Raw genomic sequence first — 26474 nt, 5'->3', positions numbered from 1 at the left:
CTCGTACCAATTAAAAGAGGTTTACAAAATCAAACACAAGAACCCAAATTAAATTACAATTCCTATGTTGTCCATATCAGATTCTTTATATTGTAATGCCTAATGGCTTATTTCCCACTTCTCATATCTATAATCTCACCTTCATTACCTCATCAATTATTTCAAGCAAATGCAATTCAATTAGGAAGTGCATTTATAATAACCCAAGTCGAACTGTAAACTTTAATTTACCAACTTTTAAAGTTGATTTCAAATCAGGCAATTGCCGTTGGCGCCAACAGTTCCAACAAAGCCGTTAAACTGTTGGAAATCATCCTGAAATAATTAACTATTGAGCTGAAACGCAATTGAAAACACAAAAAGTGTTTTACAGATGGAAATCTCGAGCAATTTTCAGACCCAGTCTATCATTTAATAGAAAAAACCACTTGTAATGCTTGAATTTATTTTCACAGTTCAAGGAGGCGTGTTTTGAGGGTGGGGCTATGCTAAGTAAAAGTTGATTAGATAAACTTGCATTAACATTCAAGCGAATTATATATACTATTCTTAGTAAACATTAAAAAAAAAAGAATACTAAACCGTGCTTAAAATTGTTGCTTGCGTTTGTTGCACTTATTTACAGCACTCCATAAGTTTACATTTTAAAACGCCCAATATGTTTATAATTTTATAAATTCATTTATTTATGCACCATAAACTTTTATACGTCTGCACTAAAAGCAAATATAATATTAAAGCTAGACATATGTATGTGCCCTAAGGTGCGATTTGCTTAAAAACAATTAAGCCGCAGAAGAAGCGCTAATAAAAAATTAAAATAATCAAGGGAACAGCACGCCAATGGCTCATTTGTAATGCTCCAGAAGAATTCCGCGTGTCAGCGGAGAGCTGAAGTGGATATATAGTATAGTGGATATATAATTACATCGCCTTTTGTTGTCTGCACTTTGCGTTTTGCGTTTGCTGCTGCTGCGGGTGTTGTAACGCGACAATTAAAGTTATAAAACTTTCTGTTTCTTGGCCGGCCTTAGCATAATCGCACAATTTGTCAACGAGTCGGTTGCAGACAACCCCTTTCATATCACATTTAATTGTTTTTCCCTGATTGTTTCGCGCTTGCCTGTTTTTTAATATAAATGCAAAGTTTTGGGGTTAACCACTGCGCTTTAAATGCGTTAAAGAGAAATATGTGGTTGGCATGGCGTGCTACAAGTGTGAAGTGAAAAATTGGCTTCCTGTTCTACACTAGGAAAAAATTCTTCTTATTGATACAAGTGCTTAGGAGAATAACTTGGATCACATTATAAAGTTTAGTAGCTAAGCGTACCGAGTGGCCTAAGTACCTGACTCCATTTAAAATTGAATTACATTGTCACGCTATTCATTTACTCATTCAAGTAAAAACTTTGGGTCTATTAACATATTTACTTAAGATACTAATAGATAAGACAAAAATATGAAAGGATGAAGAAAATGTATAATATGATGCCGAATGAATACACTATACTAGAAAATTACAGAGCGCATACGCCTGCCAGTTTAACTCAATTTTGATTCGATTTTTTTCGCACTTAAACAGTAGCATTTCTGTTTTATTTATTATAAGGGCTGGCCGTTATCAAAGCCGCAAAATCGCAAAATCACCATTATCTTTGGCATAACAATCATTTGGAATACTTTATGCCGCTGTTTTACCAATTATAATCAGATTAAACAAGACAAACGCATTTGGCGAACAGCGCAAAATGAGGGAATGCCATAAAGCAGCCAAATTATTGCAAATAAATATGGATGTAAAATCGCAGAATGAGGCGGCTAACAATTTGATTTGCTGCTACATTCTATCACATGAAATCGAGCAGTTTATGCTGAACAAAACTAACCATCGGGATTAGACCATAAAGCATGCTAGAGTGCTCGTGCTCGGCGGTGTATCTTCCAGATATCTAGATACGTACTCGCATCTAGACTGTGCGTGTCAGCGAGTGTGTAGTGTGTAGTGTGTCTTTCTCGGAGTCATATACGAATACGAATACGAAGTATACGTATTCGCATTCGCATTTGGATTGGGATGCTTCATGGTGCACTGGGCCTGGCCTGGACCATCAAACCAGAACGGCCGCCTAGGAAGAATTCTGCCATAAATCATGGTCATAAAACTTAGCTGTAATCTGCGCGGAGAGTAGAAACACTGTTCTGTTCCTCTAGGTTTATATTTTTTTTACTTTTTGCGGAAGCATTGCGGACTTTCAACTGAGCATAACTTTGATTGATAATGATGTGTCAATAATATGTGTTTGCAATTTTATGCTGACTGAGTAATGTGAATGTAACATTGTGATGAAATGCCTCGACTGGAGTACCATTTAAATGGTAATTTAAACATCGACTTAAGTTCCAGGAACCAATCCAACCATGATGAGAGACCATCAGCCGAAGGATTTTGTAATGGCGGTATATCATCGTATTGTAATAGAAGCTTATTAGGCAAGAATTTCATGATTAGAGGAATTAGGATTTTTCACATTTTGTTACATTTTAAGTTAGTTTATGCGGAAATGTAGCGCTGCGTAAAGGCCAACTTGAAAAAGTTAAAGCGGAAGGGATTAGATTTTTATAGAAATATGAAAAAATTTATTAACTAAAAAAATGTGGTATTAATATAAGATTAAGTTAAGATATTAGAATAAAATATTATAATTTTGTTTTTAAGTTTACATTTTTATTGCTTAATTTAAATTACATTTTTTATTCAGAAAAGTAAAGAGAATACATTTTCAAACAAATACATAAAGAGAATATATTCGACTTATCTAGTCTACAATAAATCATATTGTTAAACAAAAATAAACATTTTTTTCTTACTAGTTATATGTACATACATATAATCTTGGCAGGTGAGTAATAAAAGTGTGCTTCCCTTACGGATAGGGTATCCCGGCTACCTCTGCATTAAATCTATAACTTCGCGGCCACAGTGAAGCGGCAACATTTGAATGACCAAAAGCGCGCAATGCGTGGAATTTGCATTCAAATTGAGGTCCGTTCACTTGGGAGGCCGGCGCCTTGAACAAAGTGGAAATACCGCAGAAATGCAAACGACAGGCTAATAAGCTCGAGCGGACAGTTTGGAATGCCTGGCCGGACTGCATATGGTAAACAATTGGCCAAGATCAGCTCCAGTTGCCCGGAATTATGCACCCAGGTCGTCGACTGCCGACTGCCGATTCCCAATTCCCGATGCCCGATCGCTGTTGACAGCTTTCTTAAACGCCGGCAAATTGAGCAACAGGTAAAATATCCAAGCCCGCGGAGGTGAATCAACTTAATTGCTGGCGGAATTGTGTCAGCAGATCGTGCGTTTGCGATATGCGATTTGTGAAGTAGCGGCGCCCTCCAAAACAATGCCCTTCAATGGAGACTCCGCGGGGCTGGTCCAACCTGAATGCCATTCAATGGATCACCGTTTAGCTGGGAAATATTTCCCTCGAATTATTGATGATTAATTTACATTGTTGAGCTTATCCAGATGAAATGAAGTATACGCCATGGAAACAGAATTCTTAATCAGAGATTAAAAAACAATATTATGAGGCAGTATGTAATTTAATAAAAAACTATCTTTCAACATGTTGAAATAATAATTTTATTTTTTTCTATTAGAAGGCATTGTTAACAAAAAAGTTAGTTAGCAACTAGCAATAACGTTAAAATGTCCTTTTATCTATTATTTAGTTATAAAATTAATAACAAATGGGTATGAGCAGCACATAAATACAATAAAGTCTTACCTGGATGAAACACATTTTGGCTTGTACTAAATTAACCAAAACGGAATTCAAAAGAAATAAATACCAAGTCCCCCTTTCTTAAAAGCTTTTACCACTTTTCTAATCAGTTTGTATTTAGTTAATAGCTGAAGCGGACCTAAAAATAGCGCTGCCAATAAGAGGCGTTGGCGAAACCAGTTTGCAAAACAAAAATCCAATTGGATAAATCCAGGCCCCAAAATAAAGATAAAGCCCCCACTTGCGTCAAAGTGACAGTTAACGAGGCGATATATGCAGGCGGAATGAGAGTCTATGCGAGCGTTACTCCCAATTGGACAGAGAAACGCGGCTCCACCTCCAATTGGATTAAGTAGGCACACACACAAGGGGGCGTTAATCATAAATTTAAATAAGGCGAGGGAGCATGCGGGTGCGAGAGGGATGGCGAGCAACCAGATTTGAATAATGCAAAAGTGTGCGTTCCGAATTAGCGAGCGCGATTAGTTGTCTCTTTTTCGCCAATGGAGCAGCTTTTTGTGGAACCTAAGAGAGCGATCGCAGCTTTTTGCAGTGGTATTTGTGCGCTCCAAGCACCGTCCAACACCGCCACCCCCCCGCGATCTACTGTGAAGCGCGAAGAGAGAGAGCGAGAGATTTGAGACACAAGGGAATTTTTGCTCTCAAAGGAAACTTAATTGTTTTTTTTACATGCGAAAATGAATTTGTGTTTAAACATAACTCATTACAGCTTGGAAGAGCTTATGCTCGCTCTCTCTCTCTTGTCCCTCTCCCAGAATTGCAATGTTGCAAGCAGGTGTGTGTGCCTAAAGTCACACACACACTTCGAGCAAAAGCGAACACAGAGACACTTCACATTGCAATTGTTTGAGTGCACTGCCGTTTGTTTATTTGCCTTTTGTTTATATGGATTTGGCGAAAAACTTGTTGCAGCCCGCTGCCGTTAAAGTTGCCGATCCGTTGCGCATCTTTAAGATACTTTCGGCGAGCTCGCCTCAGTTGAGTTCAGCGTTCAGTGGTTGTAGCTCAAGTGCGCGCGCTCCCCGGACTTTGGCAACACATTGTGTCCTCCGCGATATCCCATGCGCTACTCTGCCGATACAATACGATCCCGAACGATTCGCTTCGTTTTGAAGATACCCCTCTAATAAAAATCCCCATTCTCGTCGCTCTCGCGTCGCGATTTTTCCGATCTCTTTTGTGCCGCAGTTTTTTGCGTTTTGACGGCGGCATTTGTGCGAATCGAAACGTGCTGCGAATGAGACGCAAATTCGGCTTTTGGAAACATCATAGTTTATTGAAAAACTATACGCTTATAGTTTTAAAGTGTGCCCACAATTGTGCAGATAAATAAAAGGATAACTTATTACTTATTCACTTGAACGAAATGAATAAGTAATTCACTTGAACGAAATGAATTTGGTATCTAAAGATTGTAAAGTTGTCTGAAAAGCTTAGCAACAGAGGTAAATCCAATTAGTATTCCAATAAGTTATGATAAATATAGAACAAATATAAAACTACATTTAAAACAAGGTGGATACAATCGAATGTGTATTGTATTTTATTTATTGAGTATTTTTGAAAAGTAGTTGCAAATAATTTGTTTATACTGTTTTGTTAGGTTAAAATGTGCAAGAAAATATGCTATATGCATATAAATAATTCAAAATAATAGTTACTTAAAAATAAAATGTTCCAAGTTTGAAAGTTTTCTCAAAGTACTTATACAAATTTCAAAACGGCATTAGATGTAGGTATATTACACCAAAGTCATAGATATAATTATATTCTTAGGCGCCTTAATAATTATTTACCTTAACTTACGAAACAATATGATCAAATGTCTTTTTTATTAATTGAAGATAATATTAAAATTTTATTAAATATGTTTTGTGCCTTTAATACTGCTAAATAACGTACATTTTTTCCAAAAGATTGAACAAAGTTAAACAATTTTACAACAAGTGACATCCGAAACTTTTTTTGATAACAGTTCCCCAGGCCACCTGAACCCTAATCAGGATTCATACAATTAATCAAAGCCGTGTAGAATTTCACAATCCTAATCTGCAATCTTGAACAAGCTTTAATAAATGAAGCATTCTTGAATTTATGTTGCTTTTGAGGGGCTTTCCCCCACACGCGGCAGTAAATGGTATTTAACAATCTAGGGCTTTCCACCGTTTAAGATTCAAGAGGTACAAGGTTACGGAAAATTGTTAAAAATAAAACAAAAGTTTACCATTTAAGAGGGGGGATATAGGGGTGTATAAACCATTTTTAAGGAAGGCGCCTTGGGTTTCAGACCGGAGGTAAACAGAACCTGCATCAAAGTTTACTCTACAAAAGTTGAAGTGGGATACCTGTAACTCCAATATCTTTCGCAATATCGCTGAGGTTAACCGTGAGGCGAGAAAAAAATATTGAAATTGAAATAAATAAATACGGCAAACAAAGTGTAAGAAGAACCGATCGATTTACACTTTAAATATCGTACCACCCCGCCGTTCGATTTGTTTAATGTGTATATCTATATCAATACACAAGCGTACGAGTATATTATGTTGCCTTATTGATAAGGCGATCGTCTCGATATGTTTTATTAGCATAGCACTTGTGGTGTGCCGCAGTTTTGAGTTCAAGTGCCTGTGGACAAGTTGGAGCTGCATTTCCTTTTGGTTGGACACTCAGTCTTGTTTTACTTTTTTCTTATTTTTCTTATTCAAATGCCGTTATCTGGGTGGCGTATATAGATACAGCCGTACAGATACCATTACCATTTGCTGTAACGATCGAGTGATTGATTATTTTTACAGTACAATAATAAATATTTGTGCAGCGTTTGTGGCGTTGGCTGCTTAGCCTAATTAGATAAAAATGGAATGGAAGCATGGAACCTGCTCCTTCCTACTCGTTCCCGTTCTTAACGTAGCATTATCTCGACTGCGTTTTCCCATTTACCATATTCGGTGCTCCACCAGCCGAACTGAACTGATTAAGCCCGACCGGGCCAAGAAGACCAAGACCAAGACGAGTTGGGTCTTATTGGAGTATCTATATCTATGTGTAGACCCGTGTCGACAATTGCGTCGAAGCTGTTGTTTAAAAAGAAAAATGAGTTCAATTTGTTTGCTCTGGCCTGATAAGACACCTCCAGGTGAGATAGAGTCAGCCAAGAACCAGTGCCATGCCAGTCACTTCATACCCCTGCACTTTGCATATCATCGACGACGTGTTCAACAATGAAACTTTGGCCAAGCCCCGAAAAACTAATCAATTGAATGGGCATCGATTTGATGGCAAAAGCCACAAAGGTGACAGTTAAATGCTCTAGAAATGTATTTTTTTTTACCTCTTAAGAGTTGTTTTCCTTCCAAATTTCAATTACATGCTAAAATAATAATTGGAATTTGAACCGTCATATAATATTTCTGACACCCATTCCGAAAATAGCTTTAAAGTCACCCTTGTATAACTAAGAAAGTGCATATGTAAAATGAAGCCAGCTATCAGTAAATGAAAATCTTATCAAACTCATAATTTCCGTATATCATTTAAATATGAATCACTTGGCGACCAAAAGAGTCAGCGGATGGTTGATAAGAATAATTGATTTCTTTGCGGTTGATAAGCCAAATTCGTCAAAAGGATCCTTTCCCCCCTCCCCAATACCATCGTCTCTGTGCGGAACTTCGATAGGAGTGAGCCAATAAAATATAATTTGCAAAATTAACAAATAAGTTGAAGGCTCGTGATTAGAGTTTATTAAATTCACCTGATTTCGTTTATTGCGCTCCCCCACTTCAGGTCACTTCACTCCTCACTTGAGTTTGCTGCTTTGAAGTGTGTGCCACAATTCTTGGAACTCGTAATTCTTTCACCGGGGGTAAACAATAGAAACTAGAATCTCGAAATATGGGCTGATGTTTAGTCCGAGCAAAGTTCATTGGGGGCTTGTTTCGCTTAACACGTTTCACATTTCGCAATCTAGGAAATCGGTTTGCACCGGTTTTCCATTCTTCGTTCCGATGGTTTTGCGTTAGGCAAGGTCCGGTGCGATAGAACTGGCCTCAAGTGGCCATTTGCTTTCAGTTAAGGGCTACGTACCTGATATTTGGTTCATTAGCAAGTGTCTTCTTTAAAATATTTTTCCTTTTTTATCAGTTGAATTCTTTCGCTACTGATGCCATGTATTTTCTAGAATCTCCATTATATTAAAAAGACAACATACTAGCACATACTTTTAAAGTCAGCTAACTAATATTTGTATTTTATAATTGCATCAGTAAATGTATATTCTTATCTAGGAACGTTCAGTATAAGCCAAATATCGCAATTCCCAGAAACACTTCCCGTTGTATAGATCTGAACTTAACTATAATATTGTGCTTCCCCCTTTTATTGACCTTTTCAGTTCCGCACTTGAGACTTATTGTATAAGGCGATCAGTTATTACCACGTGATAGCCATTAGATCGACGTCTGTTCTTGAGGAGCCGTCTGCCAATAATCGAAGGCAATAACAATTGAACGTGACACAAGAACAAAAAACCGAAGTAATAATAAATAAATTTGTCACAAGTTAAAAAAGCAGGAACAATGAATGCCATTCATTTGTCAATTACAGTAAGACTTGGCTAGTTAACAAACACAGACGCTTATCAAGATAGAACCCGTCGATACCGCGAAATGGAAATGAGTCAAAAACAGGTGCCAACTGGGGGAAATGATGATGTCTAGATAGAAAGACAAATAATTTGTTTAGAATTAGGAATTTGGGGCTCCGGCGAGGCGACAAGGCAATCGGTAAAGTGTTGCTAATTAATATTGAGCTGCAATGGGGTTAATTTGTCTTAGTTGCTAAGTCACAAATTGTTTCATTTAGTGTTGAATATTCGGTGGCTATTTTGTTTTCTTGTGGAGCAGAGCTAAGCCAACTTGAGCCGCTGGAAATATACCTTTGGCACTTTACGAATGGCGCCCCATTATTCATAAATGGGGAATATTCAGACCCCCTTCGATATGAGAGGGGTGACAGAAATCGATGGGGGACCTCTTCTATTTGGTTACGCATTAAATGTAATTAATTTTGTAAATTCCGCCAATACACATGGACTTGCCACTAAACTTCTATTAGCATTTTAAGTCCGCGAGTAAAAATACGCTTCTATTAATTGTCAATTTTTGTACGAATTTATCCACATATTTCTGACTTTGCTAAGCCCTCCGCTGAAATTGATTAGCTAGGCAGGCAAAAGTAAATAAATAAATATTCGCGCGAAATGTACATATTCCAGAAGAGGTGGTGCAGACCCACCCATAATGAGTGCCAAGGCATTGTCACACTTGGGTAAAGGTCATTTTCATGCCCATATGTAGACCTGTTCCACGCAGCTTATCACTATCTACATACAACTATGGATCGTGTGTCACCGAAATATTTGCTATGAATTTACGATTCAAAGTATCTACGGCTACGGCTATGACATGATTGAAATTAAAGTGAGCTCTGACTTCATTTGATATTTTAAGCAGTTACGGTTGTCTTATTTTTATATTTATATACATTATTAAAGTAAATATAATTGTGAAAGTTTAAAGTTGTTTACTTGTTTTGACTGAAGGAAGCACAGTATAAGAAGTTAAGTTTCTGATCAATGCGATATAGTTTTACCTTATATATTTAACAATTATATATTTTTATATATTTCTATCTCATGGACTGAGGTTTTCCCCGCTTAAACTGTAAACCTTCCAGACAAACAGTTCGTTCCCATTAGACACCAAATAAGTTTCGTAATACGCTTATAGGGTTAAATGTTGTTAAATATTTAACAATGGGGAGGAGAGAAATCGGCCGCGTCACTTTCCACATTTCCGCTGCACTCGGATCTAGATCGGGATTGGGAACTGAGAAAACCCCTTCGACTTTAATAATAGAACATGACTTGGGCTAACAAAGTGTTGCCCTCTGTACGCACATTTAAATGGCATTAGCAATTATGAGTGTTTAGGCCCAATGTATGAATGAAAATTTGTATCTGTCGGTGCTTATTGTCTGATTATTATTTTATTTCTATGCGATTTGGCCCCGCCGCCAACATGGCTACTGTTCCGTCTATTCAACTTGGTCTGCTTCTGCTTTTGTGGCTTAAATGGTCAAAAACATCGGGTAGATGACTTGTAATTACGATGCCAAGATCGAAGCCTGTACGGGTATCTCTGTTGTGGTTGGGGAATTTAATACGCCGAATGCGTTGGGGAGCTTGTAAATATCAACTGCTGCACTGACAGAAAATTGGGTGACTTTCATACTGGATTTAAAAGAAAAAGCATTCTTCATTTTACTTGTTTTCATAAATGGTTTTGATTCATTAACAGTGATTTTTGAATATAAATCCAAGAGCTTAAATTGAGGCTTTAGATTTACAAAGCAGACGAATATCAATAGCCACTTAAACACATCCTTAAACAATAGTTTGGCAATTAAATAAATGATAATAGCTCAATACATTCTTTTAAAATGAACTTCATTCGTAGTTCTTCATTGGTAGTTATTTGCTTTTCAGTGCAGAGTACCCAGCTATTTGTACCTGCGGCTGGCGATTATGAATATTCAGTTCGATTGCCGCTACCGTTGACAGACTTTTTCAACTGTTTAGGCCACCTTCTTCATCCCTCCCATCTGCAGTGGGCTGATAAGCTAAGCAAAAGTAAGAATGAGTTGGCGTTTCAAAATTTTAATTTTCGGCCTCGTCATGTTAAGATGGCTTGTCGCCGAGTGAAATTCCAAGGCAATGGACAGATTTCGGAAAAGCACATAAACCAAAAATTGAACTAATTAAAATGACAAAGAAGAAGAAAAGAAGAAGGGCTTTCAACCTAGCAGATAAACAGGTTCACATGTCCATCATACTTTGCGTGCGGAGTGATGAGTTTGCATAAATGAGTTTTCTTCGCTGCTCGTCTTCTAAGCTGAAAATGCGATTTGAGCTCTTTGAATTTCTAATTGTTGGTGCTTTTGGCTCGCCTAGAATTTCCCTTTGGCTCGAATTATATTTTTGTAAATTTATTTATTACCATGACAATTGCTTTGCTATAGTTTATGACACTCCTATATGTCCGCCCCCGCACCCCCCGCGTCGCACCCTTTATGGCTAATTAATCTTCTTTGGCTAATTACAGACCAGCCTTCGTCCACTTGACCAACTTGCGGCTATCGGCTCTAATCAAGGTTCCTGAGGTGTTTTTTGAGAACCGTTTTCAACTGCTATCTGCTGCGGAGAGTGATTACCTATGTGCTCTGTGCTGTTGCTGCTGTTGGCACAGTTAGCCGTAAACACTGATTATGCCATTGTTGCTAGCAAACTACTATCAGCAGCAACTTCAGCAACGGCAGCAGCGTGTTGCTAGCAACAACGGCATGTTACTTGAATACAAAAGCCATTGCAATACAAATCGGGGCAGCAACAATTGTAGCAGTAGCAACAACAGGCGCAGCAGCAACTACCAGCGACAGCTGTTCGCAGCGGAAGCACTAACAATGTCAACGCCGACAACAACATCAAAATACAAAATCAATGGCGAGGCCACCGAAGGCGTTTCAGCATCCACACTGCTGTATCATCATCCGCATCACAGCCATCGTCATCATCACCATCACCATCATCAGCAGTCGCAGCAGCAGCACCAGCACCAGCAGCAGCAACATCATCAACTGCAACAGCAGCAGCAGCAGCAGTTGCTGCTGCAGCAACAGCTCCTGCAGCAACATGTGGCCAGCAGTTCGCCGCTGCAACATCTGAGCAATCTGTTTGGCCAGCATTTGCCTACGCACAGCCTGCAGCACTTGATTGCCGCCGAGTACTGGCAGCAGCAGCAGCAGCAACAACAGCAGCAGCAGCAACAACAGCCAGCAGCAACAATTAAAAGCGAGCCAACAACTCAATCAGTGGCAGCAACATCGGTCTTCAGCTTCACGCCGCAGCAACACGTCAATTTTGCCGCCTCATTAGTCGCATTACAGCAAAATGATGCCCTGCCCGAGGCAACAATGGCAATGGCAACAGCAGCACCAACAACAGCAGCGACAACTGCATCAGGAGCAGCAACTGCAGCAGCAGCAGCAGCAGCCGCAACAAGTCCTGCAGCAGCGACAACGTTGCAGGCGCCAACAGCAACACAAGCGGCAGCAACAATCGACGACATCGGTGATGATGATGATGATGATGATGATGACGACAGCAACATCGGCGACCACATGCAAAATGCAGGCGGTAAGTTTGATGTTTTATGATTATTTTGGCAGCTGCAGCAGCAAGCGAGAGGAGGCCAAGAAGTTTTTATGTAGTTAAAACATACATGAGACATGAGAAGATTCGATTAAAGAATGAATAATATTAAACTTGTCTTCTAACATTTCTGTCACATGTTTATTCCCCTCGCAAGGAGCTTTACTAGGGTATTTCTCAAACGAAAGATTCTATTTAATTGTCACATTTAAAGTATATGAATAATTGTTGAAAATCCCCATTTCACACATCAATCTCCCACTGATCCTCTATTGTTTCTTGAGCATATCCTTCGGTTAACCCTCGCTGCTTCCAGAATGCAAGCTCATTTCCATTTCCTGTCCCGATCACGCTTCGTTTTGAGTCTGCTCCGTTTCGATCCACCTCTCAACTCCGTTTTGGCAACGTGTGTGTCTTTTGATTTATTATGCGGCCTTTATTTCATTCATAAAATGAAATGATTATGCTATATGCTATATGCTATATGGCATGGCTGCTCGCTCACACTTTCGTGTCATCTTTGGCCGAACTCATTTTCATATCATTAGCCTCATCAGCAGACACGTTTGCTGCACTGCACTTCCGCACCTTCCACCTCCGCAGATCCCAATATCTGAGCCTGAGACCTGGCCAAAACCCAAGCCCAAAACCTCTTAAACATCATCATCAGGCGCAACATTAACATCATCGCAGCGCCCTCTCATCAGCCAATCGTCGACTTCTGTTTCCCTTTTTTTTCAGTTTTTTCTGCTTTTTCTGCTTTTTCTGTTTTTTGTGTCTTTTCAGTTTGCTCTGCACAAAATCGTCTGTAGTCTGCACGCAATATTCGTAGATATAAGAATATTATTGTTGGTTTAGGCCACCACCAGTTGACGTGTTTGGGAGCAAACCGGAATGAATAATATTCAGCGATGGTCAAGTTTTGAATATCTGCTCGCCTGATAAATGTCTCGGTCTGCGGAAATTTACATGGCCTCACAGCTCAGGAAACGAAATCGCATGTCGGGCAATTAAATTATGTTTTTTTACTCGAATTATGTAAAACAGCTAAAAGCCTTTAGGGTAATGTGCTCTCATTAATTAGGGAATCAGACTGGGAATTTATTAGCATGCGCTTTTTATGGGCAGAAAAAGTTAACAATTGTCTAAGAGAAATATTAACTTTAGTTTCAATTAAAAGTGTTTAATTATTATTTTATTTTATTGAGGTACATCTGTTTAAATGATTTTCAGAGCCATATCCGTACGCGTAGACCTCTTTTCCTGCTCTGCCCGGTTCTATTGAATATGAAAATCATTAATAACTGCCCATAAAAGTGTTATAATCACGTCAGAGGTGTCAAAAACGAACCCCCCCTCCGCCCTCTGGGCCAACCCACCGCCTAGACATCTAACAAATTGCCAGCCCCTGTAAGCACGTGGATAATTGATGAGCTGAGCCACAGTCAAGCCTCTGTGTAAAGGCCGTCGTACCTGTGGCAGCAGTGCCACCATCTCATCTTGGATGGGATCACACCTCCTCCCCGTTTGGCATTTTAGCATAATTTCAAGTGCCCTCGAAGTGATCTCAAAGTGCTTTGTGTCTATCCCATAATTATGCCATTTGTACAACCGTTTGGAGCCTTTTGCCGAGTGGAGACGGCAACATCAAACTAATTTGAATATAATTTCATAGAAAATTAACCACTTCGTTTGCCGTTCTCAGTTATTTATTGCTTAATCCTTGTGGTTTGTGCTTTGGGAGAGTTGGAGCACTCGTGCCCCGGTTTGTCTTTTATGCAAATTCTTTTTTAATAACCCCATCGGCCGGGAATTCTTCTGGCAGCCAGCGTCTTTTGTTCACTTCACCTTGATTGCAGTCTGTCAGCTATTGTGTGGATCTTTCGGAGGCCCCTGACGCCTTTTTTTTCGGTTTCATTCAACGGCCTTTGATGGCTTTTGATTATTATTGAAAGTGATAAATGGAGATGAGTTCGTGTCCGGGGCGAGTGCAGTAGCAATTTGAACTCATCAGGCTGCAGGCAGTTGACTGATAGCTCTGATTGCTACCTGAAAAGCTCACAAAAGAAGTTGCAGCTGTGGATCATGTAACGCTAAAAAGCTGCGATTATTCAAAATATTCATTTGAAAGAGGCGATTTAAGTTTATGATGGATTTTTCACTCAACTTACCTTGCTTGCGATACATTTTAGTGAATATACATATTTATTGCATAATTCTTAACGTTTTGCTTAAAACAACTGCTTTGTTAAACTTAAAAGTTGTACTTTTAATTACTAAGCCTTTTTGCTTACCTTGTCTCGAATCATATCAACTTAATGCCGTTAAGACATTATAATAATTTGAATTTTATTATCAGAAACGAATTAATTTCGCAACAGGTGTTTGCACTTGGTTTATTACTTAAGCGCCATTACTCCTTAAGTAAGATTAGTAAGTTATTTATTTAAATTGATAAGTTTAAACTCAACGAGTATGCATAATTTTAAACTGATACTATCAAAATGGCTATAAGGGATCACCCTGTGAACTAAACTGATGATTTATTAATTTTATTAAAATAGAACCGGCGACCGCCTATCAGAATCATCAATCAAATGTAATTTATGGCTGATTCCGCATTCAGAAAGCTCTTCGCAAACGAAGTAGACAATTTCGATAAGCTGGCTGGCTGGGGCATTAAAGTTCAATTCGTTATCCCATTAGGCCATTAGACCATTAGGCTGCAAAACTATTACCGGCTAAATGCCCAGTTAGGCAGTTGGAGTAGTTAGAGTTGCAAATTGCTGGGAGAAACGTTCTGCGGCTTCTTGGCCATCATTGCCATATAACCAAATCCCCTGCCACGGCGATCATCAGCCATTTGGCCAAGTACAGCAGCCATTAAGCACAGCAGATCTAGTGGATCCGGAGTGCTCCTCTAACTACTTTACTTGACTGCTCGAACGAAACAGAATCCGAACCCGAAACCAAAACCAAAACCGCGAGAGCTGACAACTGTCAGAATTTAATGGCGGCTTCAATTTTTATAACCAAAGCACGACTACCGTCAAAAGCGCAGAGGGCCTGCGCACATCCACATCCACAACCACAACCATTGCAGGTTGGAGTTTCGAGTTCGAGTTTCAAGTTAAAACAGATTACGCCAGCCAATCTGACGAGGGCTGAAAGAAATAAGAAATGCAAACGAGTTGCGGCTTCGTCCGAGGCTCGAATGCAGATTTCCGAGGCACGATATCGGTTCTGGAGGGGAGTTACTACTACGTACCACACTCGCGGTGAGTTGTATGTGTGCAGCATGCAATATCAGTTCCCACAGTCGCCGCAGCGGTTGCTCTTTGGCAACGCCTTCGAAAACTGATGACGTTGTAAGGCAGCCGCAGCCGCAGTCACAGCCTCCTCCAGCCCATCCCCAAACCCCCATCGCCAATCCCCCTGTCCACTCCACTCCACTCCTCCTACTCCTTTGGCTGATGACTCGGAGACCTCGACATGCATATGAGCTTGATGGCTTCGATATGGGTGCGTGAGTCACGGACTAAGAAGGAAATTAATTGAGGAGTCTCAAAAAAAATAAGAGCTGGACTAGGCATCCTCTCAAAATGTGACCAAGTTTGTTATTAAAGCATGTAGTAGTGTGCCCAAGAACTATGTGAAGCGCAGTGTGACCATGCGCTCAACCCATTTCAAGTAAAACTAAGATAGAACATAAATTAATTTACCATTTCATGGATCCAAAGGCATTTAAAAATGTGTTAAAACACTTTAAAAAGTATTAGGCTTTCGTTCAGATTTCCATTACCCCATCACCGTTTCCTAATATCCTTCGATTGAGTGTTGCACCTGCTTAAGACTGGCTCAATTGCAATATGCTCCGGTCACGCTCACATCGCCAAGCTCTGTGTTTTGGACCACAACCATAAGCATAACCATCACCATCATCATCCACGCTCGTCTTCGTCGTCGTCGTCGTCGCTTATCTGGCAAAATTTGATCAACGTTTTCGCAATTCGGGAGCTCCGCCCCGAAGGTATTTCCATAAATATTCCTTGGCCCCGGCTTCAGTGTTTTGCCTGGCTTTTGCTGCTTTTGCTGCTTTTGCCTCACTTTTGACTGCTCAGGTTTTGCTTTTTACTTTTATTAGTTGGTCAGTTGGCTGTTGTTGTTGCTGCTGCTACAAATAAATTAAAATTATGCATGCTTAGCCATTGGGCCATGGGAATTTGTTTTGTGGGAAAGCCTCTTTTGTCTTTGGCTTTACTTCGAATTTTGTGCTTTTCGTTTTTGGGCAGCGTCTTTTTGGGCTGAACTTAAGCAAATATGTTTCGATGGGTGCAGATAATAATTTTTTGCACCGAAATTTATGTGTGTGGGAGCCTATTTCCTTTGGCCATACGTATGTTTATGTCAATGGGTGGGTAATAAAATACGCAATTATGGTAAATGTGGGTTAAGTCGGCTTAGCAAAATTTTCAATTGCTTATCTTTGCCTAAGACTTTAAGTGCATAGCTTACCATGTAACTTCCTTAGAAGGTGTTACTTACTACGTAATTACATACAGTTAAACTCCGCTTTATATAGTCTGTATCTGCTGATATTAAATATGTTTTAACGTGGTTTTTTCTATGCAAAAAACCTCTCTTGGGAAAACTCCGAGCACGAATTTACCCTCTTTGCATGGCATTTAAAAATTTCAATAAAACTGCATTCTATTCCATTCGAATCGAATCGAAAGCTCTTCCGGCACGTTCGGGCAGTTAACTTAGTTTGATTGCTGGCCAATGGTCAGTGTGCGAATTAACCAAACCGAACCAAACCAACCGAAAAGAGCAGAACGGAGTTGCTCCTCAATGTGTTTACCATAAAAAATGGTAAATTTGTGCTACGTTCTGTTTGAATTGAGCAATGCAGCCGGAGAAGCCGGAGAAGCCTGCATCCTGGCGCCTTCTTTAGAACGCAAGCCGCTGAATTTCCAGCGAACTGAGCGCATCGTAACTCATACGCCTCGTGGGCCTCGCAGTCGGCGATTTAATTTGCACCGCCGCAGACTTCACCTCCAATTAGCCATAATAAAGTTGAGACGTGATATTTTATTTCGCTTTTGTGGCCGTGTGGAAATTTGCCTACGTTTTGCCGTTCAGCGGGGGACGTCTGCTCATAAAAATCCATCGACGACTCTTTCCGCAGAAAAGCCGCATACAAAAAAAAAGGGCAGCTGGTCAAATTATATGCATAAATAATAATTTCAAAGAGCCAGGGACAAAGGAATAAGAACTATAAATTTGTTTCATTTTCGAGTGTGGAACGTGAGCTTTTTGGTTTTGTTCTTGGTTTTGGTTTTGGCCAGAAAGGATATGTTTTGAGGGAGGACTGGGGGAGCTCCCTGCTCACTCAGTGTTCGAACTGCGAAACCCTATCATTAGCATTTCCGCTTTTTATTATTGCTCAGCATATGTATAAGACATTGGGGCCATGTGAGAGTACCAGATGATCATACTTAATCATAATTTAAAGTCTTCGGGTCTCCGAGGATCTGCGGATTCAAATTGCTCGAGCATCTCGCCTGGCTTGTCATATGAAAATTGCAGACCCATTAAAGGGAGTCAGAACCGCGGATCCCGCGGGTCAGCGGATATGTTCTTCTCTGAAAATGTGCTCAAATTATCCCCCAGCCTGGCGAGAAAAGGGTGAAAGAGTTTTGGGTCAAATTGTTGCCGCTGCAACAGTGGTTGGGGCATTATAATTGAGGCCATTTACATTTTGCTTACACCGATCTATAAGGATTATAAAATTATGATCAAAAATGTTTTGACGGAAAAGGGACTCTAATTCCCATTCAATTTTAGTGGTGAAGTAAAAGATTTTTGTTGTTTTCTTGAACTCCATTCTTTTCTCGCGATTGAAAACTAATTATAAATATTATTTTTGAAAAGCCACACCCCAGGAAAATAGGTATACGTTTCATCAACCCCGAACCACTGTTCTTCGCTGTGCCAAAAATTAATTGACTTTACCCAAAGATCCCGACAACATTTCGTAGGCAAATTAGCTTTGTGGCCTGGTCGGAGTTTCCTGGGAACACAATTAACCAAGTTCCTTTCGGCCGGGGGGCGTTAGACGGCAACCTCTTTTACAGTTAGCCCGCAAATTGAGTTTCGATCTGGGCCAGAAAAGAACAGGAACCACAAACAGAATCGAGTCCTAAACAGGACCTACCTGCGTTGGCAGAGCGAAATACAAAACAATTTGCCCGATACGGTAAGATTAATGGTCGCCACAAGGAGCTGGGTCTTCGGTAGCGATTGCTTAGACAGTTCCCGGTATTAATTTTGAATTCATAATTCAGGAAATCTCATTCAGGGAGCCAAACACTCCGCTGGCGGCAAAGTCCTTTCAAATCGCTCATGACTGACCTTCAGAGTCTTTAGTCTTTGGTCTTTAGCAGGCGCCGAAGAGGAGTCTTCAGTCTTCAGTCTACAGTCTTCGCTCTTCAGTCTACTATTCATTCTCCCCATGACGCCGACTTTTATGGTCCCCAGTTTAACGCCAGTCTTTTCTCCCCCCCGATGCAAAAGTTGTGCTCATCTGAAGCTCTTGCGGTTATAAAATTGTGCCAACATTTTTATTACTTTTCAACACATTTTCAAGTTGACGTTCGAGTCAGTCGTCCTCGGCGCTGTTTTCGCTTTCGTTTGGTTTAAGTGTTTTGACCACACTTTGTATGGCAAGGGAGCGCCAGTTCAGCTGTTTTCCGACCTGTAAATTAATTAATCAATCGTCCAAAGTGCTCCTACTAAAGGCGAACATTTGTTGTGTCATCAATAAGTTAATGATAATTTTTTATTATTTCTTCGCGAGCATATTTCCATGAATTCTTAATTCCAAAAACCTTATCGTCACAAAAACCTAGACCAAATTATCGCCCGCACTTTATTATTTCTAAGAAAAATCAACCAAAAATCTCTAACTAGAAATCAATAACACAAAAGTGCACAAGCTTACCATTTTCAATTAAATGATTGGTGATTCGGAGTTTATTAATATTATTAATCTTGAAAAGTAGCTCGAATCTTTTGGTAGGCATTTAAAGATCATTACCAATTTTAATTTCACCATTAAATTTCTTAAAGCTTAATTTTAAACCTAAGGTTTTTGAAATCTTTATATAAAAAACGTTTCTAATGTTACTTTTATTTTATAATAACTTATACTGCTATTTTTTCGACATAAATATCGATCATATTGCGCGAAAAGCCATTTTTCTTGTTGCTGGGCAACAACGCATGGGAATTGAATGGAATGAATGGGAAAATGAGGTGCAGCTAAAGGAGCGTACGATGTGCAACGAGGCCGCAGGTTGGACCTGTGCCCGACTGCATCCCGCTCTGCAAGTTGCCACAGACCCCCCCTCCGCACATCACCCTTCCCCACCCTTCCGAGCGAACCTGAACCGATCATCCATTGCCAAAGTCATGGGAACTTTTTGCTGCTTGCGCCTTTCGTACGTTTCATTTAATTTGCATGGATCGTGCGGACGTCGTACGTAAGACTGACGACTTGGAATTGCCGCAGTGCCTCCCCCTTTGCATCCCCTTGGACCCCCGTTGGATCCCCTTGGATCCGCTTGGATCCCCGCCCCACCCCCTGCTTACTGCGGCTACTTTGTGAGTTGTTGCTGCTGTGGCTGCGAGAAAAAAGGACGCGAGTCATCATCATAATCAACTGCCATGGCGGCTGCTGCTGCTGCAGCTCTGAAAGCCTATCATTATGATTATGACGAATATTACTTTTGTATATAACTTTTACGCTGAGCCAAAAGAGATCCACTCTCTATATAGCAACAGGTGCATTCAAGATAATAGCAAGCGAACGATATGAATAATGAATATATTTTTTCCTTATTTTTATGATTTTATTAATACTTCTACATATTTCTTTCCATTTTTGCTAAATTGTGGGTTCAAAAATGCTAACGAAATATAAAAAACTTAGACATCTGAACTTTAACAGATAATTTATCTATAATTTTGCCACATTTTAGTAGTTTTTGCTAAATTAGCTTTTTGAAATACTCTTGATCCTAATTTTATAAAATTAACAACAATAAATTCTCCAAGAAGAAATTGTAGCATTTACCATTTAATTTTATATTTAATTTTAATTTTTATATTCTATATTTTCTGATAGCCCATTAATCGTTAATAACCGTTTATAATCCTGGCTGCTATTTGATTGACCGCTGCTGTGTGTACATGCACACGAGCAACATGTTGCTGCAGATTCTTTTTGCATGTTGCTGTGATTGGTTTTAATTCAAGCCGAAAGAGCCGGGCAGGTTCAGGCCACGGCCACTCAGCTCTTTTGGGCCGGGATCTTTTGGTCCAACAGAAGCGACCTCTTGGCCACAATGGAGATGGAGATGGAGGGCGTGCTGCAGCAGCCGTGGCAGCAACTCGCAACATCGGCCGATGCATATCTGAAATTAGTTTTGGTAAACCCTCGGATTCCTTCCCTTTTCGGTATTTTCTATATATACATATATATATATATGTATATATGTATGTGCATATACACTATGCCATATTGCCCCCGCCTGTCTGCTCAACTAATTAGCTTCCTTGGCAGCTGGGCTCCTTGTGTGATCTCTGAACCGGCATCATAAACATTTGCAATGACACCAACGACTTTATAAAGTCGTAATTGTTATTTAACACTTTGGCAGCCGCCGCCGCTAGATGTCGCTGCAACTGTCGGCAATTGTCTGTCACGAGATCGCTTCATTGTGGACACCGCCAGCTTGGCCGGTGAATCATTGTGCTGGCCTGGTCGACGCGTCGGCAAAACTTGTCCAATTCACGACACCCGCTTTTGTTGCGGCTATAAAAAGTTATTAACTGTTTCGCGTTTTTTTTTTTGCACCTCAATTGCAACCGTAGACACGCCGCAGACAAGCTGTGTAAAGAAGTCGAACAAGTTAAAAATAGTTTTGAATAGAAGAATTGGTTGTTTTGGCTTTCGGATAATAGAAACTTTCCGCAGGTTTTTGCTCTCCGCTAAACGGTATTTAACTATAACGTTTTTTGTGTTCAATAAGCATTTTTTGTTGGGTCTCTACCGCTTTATTTATATTTAGATGCATGTTCTAGGTCGAGTTGTTGTACATTTTTCATGTAGTCTTTATATTTGCGGTCATTGCTCTTCTAAATTCTATCGATTTTTCAATAGATGTTGTTGTGAAAGTATTTCATGCAGATCGAAAATTATTTTTAGCAAGAAGGCTTTATTTGCACCCCCAGCAATTCTAATCAGAAGCATCTTCAATCTGTTGGTAATTTCTGTACCTCCAATTGGAGGAGAACTCACCCCTATTTGTGATGCATCTACTTGACGCTAGATGGCTTTTTAGCAATGGCAAACAAACAACAAACATTTTATTAAAAATCTTTATCTTCAGCACATAGCTTTCATATATCTGAAAAAAGACTATGTTTTCATCGGAAAACCTCCAACCCAAAGACAAACTTCTGGATAACTGCACTTGAATTCAGACTTCACCTCTTCTCCACCACCGCCATGCAATGTTCAAACAGCAAAACTAATTACAATTGACAGGCAATTGTGTCAGTTTCCTGGCAGCAGCGACTACAACTCACTCAGTTGCCCAGCAAGTCAAGTCGAGTCACCAAGTGCAATTAGTTAAGCCAAAAGAACACAGAGCCGCGACTGCAAAGAAGGAGCAACTAGCGAATTGTGAACTATAATTAAACATTTGCTAATTACCCCAGCCGAAGTGCGGCCCCTAGTCGAAGTAGGACGAAGGGGTGCCACCTTTAAGATGCAATAAAGACAAAATAAATGCAAGTTGCAGCTCGATATATGTAGAATGGAAAAAACAAAGAAAACAACAGGCGAAATTATAGATATGCAAATGCACAGCAATTAAACTACAAACTAGCATATAGCTTAAAAATATTTATATATAATTTGAATTTGAAGCTTGATTTTGAAATATATATGGTAAAGTAAATTTATAAACAGTTTAAATTTAGTTGATTACCGTGGGAACTATTATTGAAACACTGAATTAAATTTCATATTTAAAAAATATATAACATATGTTTTTACAGTGTATGTTAGCCCACTGGTGTCTGGTGGCACCCCCCGGGGTCAGCTAATTGAACGCTTTTGGCCCGACTGCAGTTGAGAACTCCATTTCGCGTTCACAGCTGGAGAAGGAGAAATATGGCATTGAGTAGATAGATTTCAGCTGATTTATAGGGAAATTTGCATATGCCACAGTGCTGCAAAGCCAATTTCTTGCTCCAGCTATGATTACCCCCCTCTGCTCTTTATTTCCGCACTCACGAATCCACGTTCGTTGTTTCAGTCTTTCGATTAGCAGACGTTCTGGCCTGTTTGAGCACTTAAGTGCTTTGTCTCCCACTGTCCCCCCTGCTTACTTTATGCTCACTTTATCTGGCATTATTCCTCTATGAACATGCGTTAATTGAACTTTTGCCGGGACAAACTGTTATGCGCCTGCAGACATACATATGTATGTACATACATATGCTGAATCGACATCGCCGCTCTTTTTCCAAGACCAAGTCTCAATTACAAAGCGCGGCTCAGTTTGGCTCAGTTATGAAGGCAGCAGAAACAGCAACAAATATTTGCGTATCTTTTGTTGTTTTTTCGGTCTGTTGTGCAACTAATTAGTGCGCAATGCATTGCACCTGTTGCTATCTGAAATACACTGCGTTTTTGGGAGGGTATCTTAGGCTATCTGATGCAGTTGGATTGAAAAATTATAATAACTATTGATAATTTAAATATAAATATACATTTATTTAAGGCAGTAAAGCAATTCGAAATAATAAGTGGTGTGAATCGTTATTGGCCAATTAAGGGTATTTAGTCAGTCCATAATATCCACTCACCTTTGTCGCTCTTTTCGTGTTTTCTGCGATATTTTGCACCCAGGGAATGTGTTTTGCATGCGATCGCCGCTTAGATGCAGTCGCTGATAATTATTTGTTGCTGTTCTGGCTGCAAGCTCGCTTGTTTTTGTAGCAATTTGCAGGGAAATATAATTTGTTGCCGTTGTTGTAGCACTTTTTTCGTACTCTACCCACAATTAATTATATGTTAATCGCAGTGCATGCTAATTACCCATCCCCCCACTGCCGCCCCCGCCAACAACTCGTTGGTAATTTAACCCTGACTGCGAATATGCGTGCGTTCTACAGCGAAAATGCACTTGTTGCTGGCGCTGTTCATTCAATTGAAAAATTACAACTTTGGCTTATTTGCGTACATTTCGTGTTTTGATTGTTGCAGCCATTTAAAAATAATTTTCTCCATCATGCGGGATAACTGTAGTGTAGGCGCGTATTAATTGCGAATCTTGACCAGTAGTGATCGTGAGTTTGAGGGTGGTAATTAATACGGGGATCAGACTCTTTGTTAGTACACATCACATGACCTAACTGAACTAACTTATAAAATGTATTTTTATTTGAAGTTTTTATGTAGTAACCAATATAGTTTTAATTTGCTGAATTTAAAGCTATTAAATTCAGGTGAAGTCGACATAGTTGATGAACTTTCTAGTTTACCCTTCAGTGACGTTTCTGTACTTTTTCAAACGATTTCAATGTCAATTTGTTTTTAATCAAAGCTTAGAGACAGCCTGGGATTTGCTCGAGAACTCGACCTGTCCAAGTGAATGTCAACTAAGAGTTAAGAAATCTTTTTTATTGTAGCTCGTTTAACGCTGTCAGCAGATCAGCAAGTGGTGCAAGGGGCCTCAAAACGGACTTGTTTAGCGGCTTTTGTTTCAAGCCGAGCAAATTTTTTGCCTTTACCCCCCTCTGGAGTTTTTTGCGCTGCCGCTTTTGATTTTCTTAACTTTTGTTGCCGATTTTCGCATTATTATGAATGGATTGGTTGGATGGATTGGCTGGACGGACGACGGATGGATTGGCTAACTGAGACAGCCAAAGAAATCATCATAACAAGACAAGAACAGAGCCGAGATTTCTGATCCTTGGCTTTGATCTTGAGCTGCCACATTTCAGCAGCGGTAAAGTTGAAAGCATTTTTCAATGATTTTTCGCTTTGTTTTTGCCTTTTTGCCTTATTGTCTTGTTTTTTTTTTTTTTTTGAAGTCGGCTTGACTGTGGCACGCATCCCCAGTAAAACTGTAAAGCTAATTAGGGAGTTCTGCTGCCACAGCCAGTTAAAAAATTTATGAAGTGCAACGAGTTTCTTTTTTTTTTTGCATAAAGATATGGAAATTTGTGGCAGAAAATATTGCGTGTTTAGCGGGGGAAAAAAAGTGCGAAAAACCAAAGCAACTAACAAAGCGAAATGGAAATATTTGAAATTTATTTAGATGGCATGAAGCGAGGGGATTGTAATAAAATTCAAATAGCTTGCCGCTTTATTTCGATTTTAAAAAGTGCGCAAAAAATAATTAGTTTGGTGTTTGCAAATTGAAAATTACAGCAACTCGTGTACTCCAATGCACACTCACATACATACTTACATATATACGAGCCAAGTAAATTGCAATAATTGTACTAATTGTTATTGCAATTATTGCTGGCAATTACCATGACTAATGTGGGGCAAAATGTTTGTGCATATTGCTCGTACAAAGACAGCCAGCTGAGTTTTAGACAGTTGAGTGCTCTTAGAGCCTGAAATAATGTGTGTTAAGATAAAGTTAATCCACTTACTCTTACTGATTATATATAAAATTATATTTATTATATATATAAAATTATATTTATATATAATATTGTTGTAACGAAAATACTAATGGCAATCCCCAGAGTTTTTGGTATATATATAAAATTATATTTATATATAATATTGTTATAACGAAAATACTAATGGCAATCCCCAGAGTTTTTGGTAACTTCATTTATTTTGACATCTACTGACGATCAATTTGCTGATTTCCAAGCGCAGTATATTAGCCATTTCTTTGGCAGCCAGGACACCTGCATTTCCCTTTCATACCCGACAATTGCCCATCATTTGATTTATGTACATGTGCACTTCCGTCTTCCCCATTTCCCATTTCCCAATTGCAGCATTGACCGACTGCCCCCGACAATCAAATAAAATCATTCGCTCAATATCCGTTCGGGTTGGAGAAAATGGGAACCAGAAACATCAAAAAGATGGGAATCATCTTGGAGGAAGGGTACCCTTCCTGGATCTTTATTCTGCCCCGAAATACAATTAAATTTCGTTTAATTTATGGATGGCACAGCAAGTGCCGGGAGCACACTATTGAAGGAAAATTCTCTGCAAAAAAAAGATCAAAATAAACTAACACAAAATCAGAGGAAAACTCCCCCAAGACAGGCGACTTGTTTACATTCCCACGTCCCAGAACGCACCTTGCTGCATATTCAAAGAGGAGAAATAATAAATAATAATGAGCGCCCATCAATAGGATAATGCGAAATGAGTTTCGGATCCTTTCGGCCTTCGTACTCCTTACAGCAATATCCGTTCAAGTGGAAGGCAATCCAGTGAAAGTCGTCCTTGCGTCCCAACTACCTGGCTTTGCAATTTTCCATGCACCTCGCAGGTGAGATTGCCTCATCCCATGGATCCCACGACATGTTCCCAGACTTCTTAGGGTTGTTTTCCAGCTCAATCTTATGCAAAATCACCTTAAGGGAAATTTGCATGGGAAAGTGTTTGTGCGGGTTCCTAAATGGGACATCTTTCAAGGGCATTGTTCTATGGATTTCATACATAGTTCATAAGCAGGAAAGTGCAATTTCATGCAGACAGGTTCATATGATCCGTGTGTATAGTTAAGTGAATGAATGAACTTTTCAAAATATAGTTGCTAGAAGAAGTACAAAATTAAGCAACCTTAATATTGTAATACCTGATTGTTTCTTCCAACTTAAACAATTTATTAATATTAAAGTACTTTTCAAAGTACTTAGCATTTTCAAAACAGAAGCATTTTTAATTTGTTTTTAATTTATTTAATTTATGGACTATTATTGCCAACGTTATGAATCATAATTTCCGTTGGCTTAAATCACAGCCACTCCCCTCTCGGCAAACCCATAATTATTCACTTAACACTATCTAACCTAGGCATATAAATGAATAAAGTTTTTGCTCTGAAAAGAAAGAATTGCAGGAAAATGGAAACGTAAAATAAATTTTCCTGTTCATGTTGCAGGGCTCATTAATTTCGCTTGTTAACATTTTTAGACAACAAATTTTTTTTGTCGGCGCTGAGCCAGACGAAAATCATTTTCCAAGTTGAAAAACATCTGTTGAGGCATTTGCATGGCTTTCACTTTTGTGTGAGTTGGAAATGGAAAATGTGGAAATTTGTGAAATT

General features: G+C 39.4%; 1 protein-coding gene across 1 annotated transcript in view; it reads left to right on the top strand.

The window, feature by feature from the left end:
• The first annotated feature begins 5018 nt into the window (after positions 1-5018).
• The window catches only part of LOC120456441 (protein nubbin), a 41825-nt gene continuing 20369 nt past the window's right edge, over positions 5019-26474 (top strand). Inside the window, exons 1-2 of the mRNA XM_039643277.2 lie at positions 5019-5257; positions 10979-12069. Of these exons, the coding sequence (XP_039499211.1) occupies positions 11142-12069 (928 nt within the window). The 5' untranslated portion in view covers positions 5019-5257; positions 10979-11141. The remainder of the gene's footprint in view (positions 5258-10978; positions 12070-26474) is intronic.

The sequence above is a fragment of the Drosophila santomea genome, chromosome 2L, assembly GCF_016746245.2.
Source record: "Drosophila santomea strain STO CAGO 1482 chromosome 2L, Prin_Dsan_1.1, whole genome shotgun sequence".
In the NCBI taxonomy this organism is placed as follows: domain Eukaryota; kingdom Metazoa; phylum Arthropoda; class Insecta; order Diptera; family Drosophilidae; genus Drosophila; species Drosophila santomea.
Note: the sequence above shows the minus strand (reverse complement) of the source record. Positions and strands in the feature narration are given on the sequence as shown.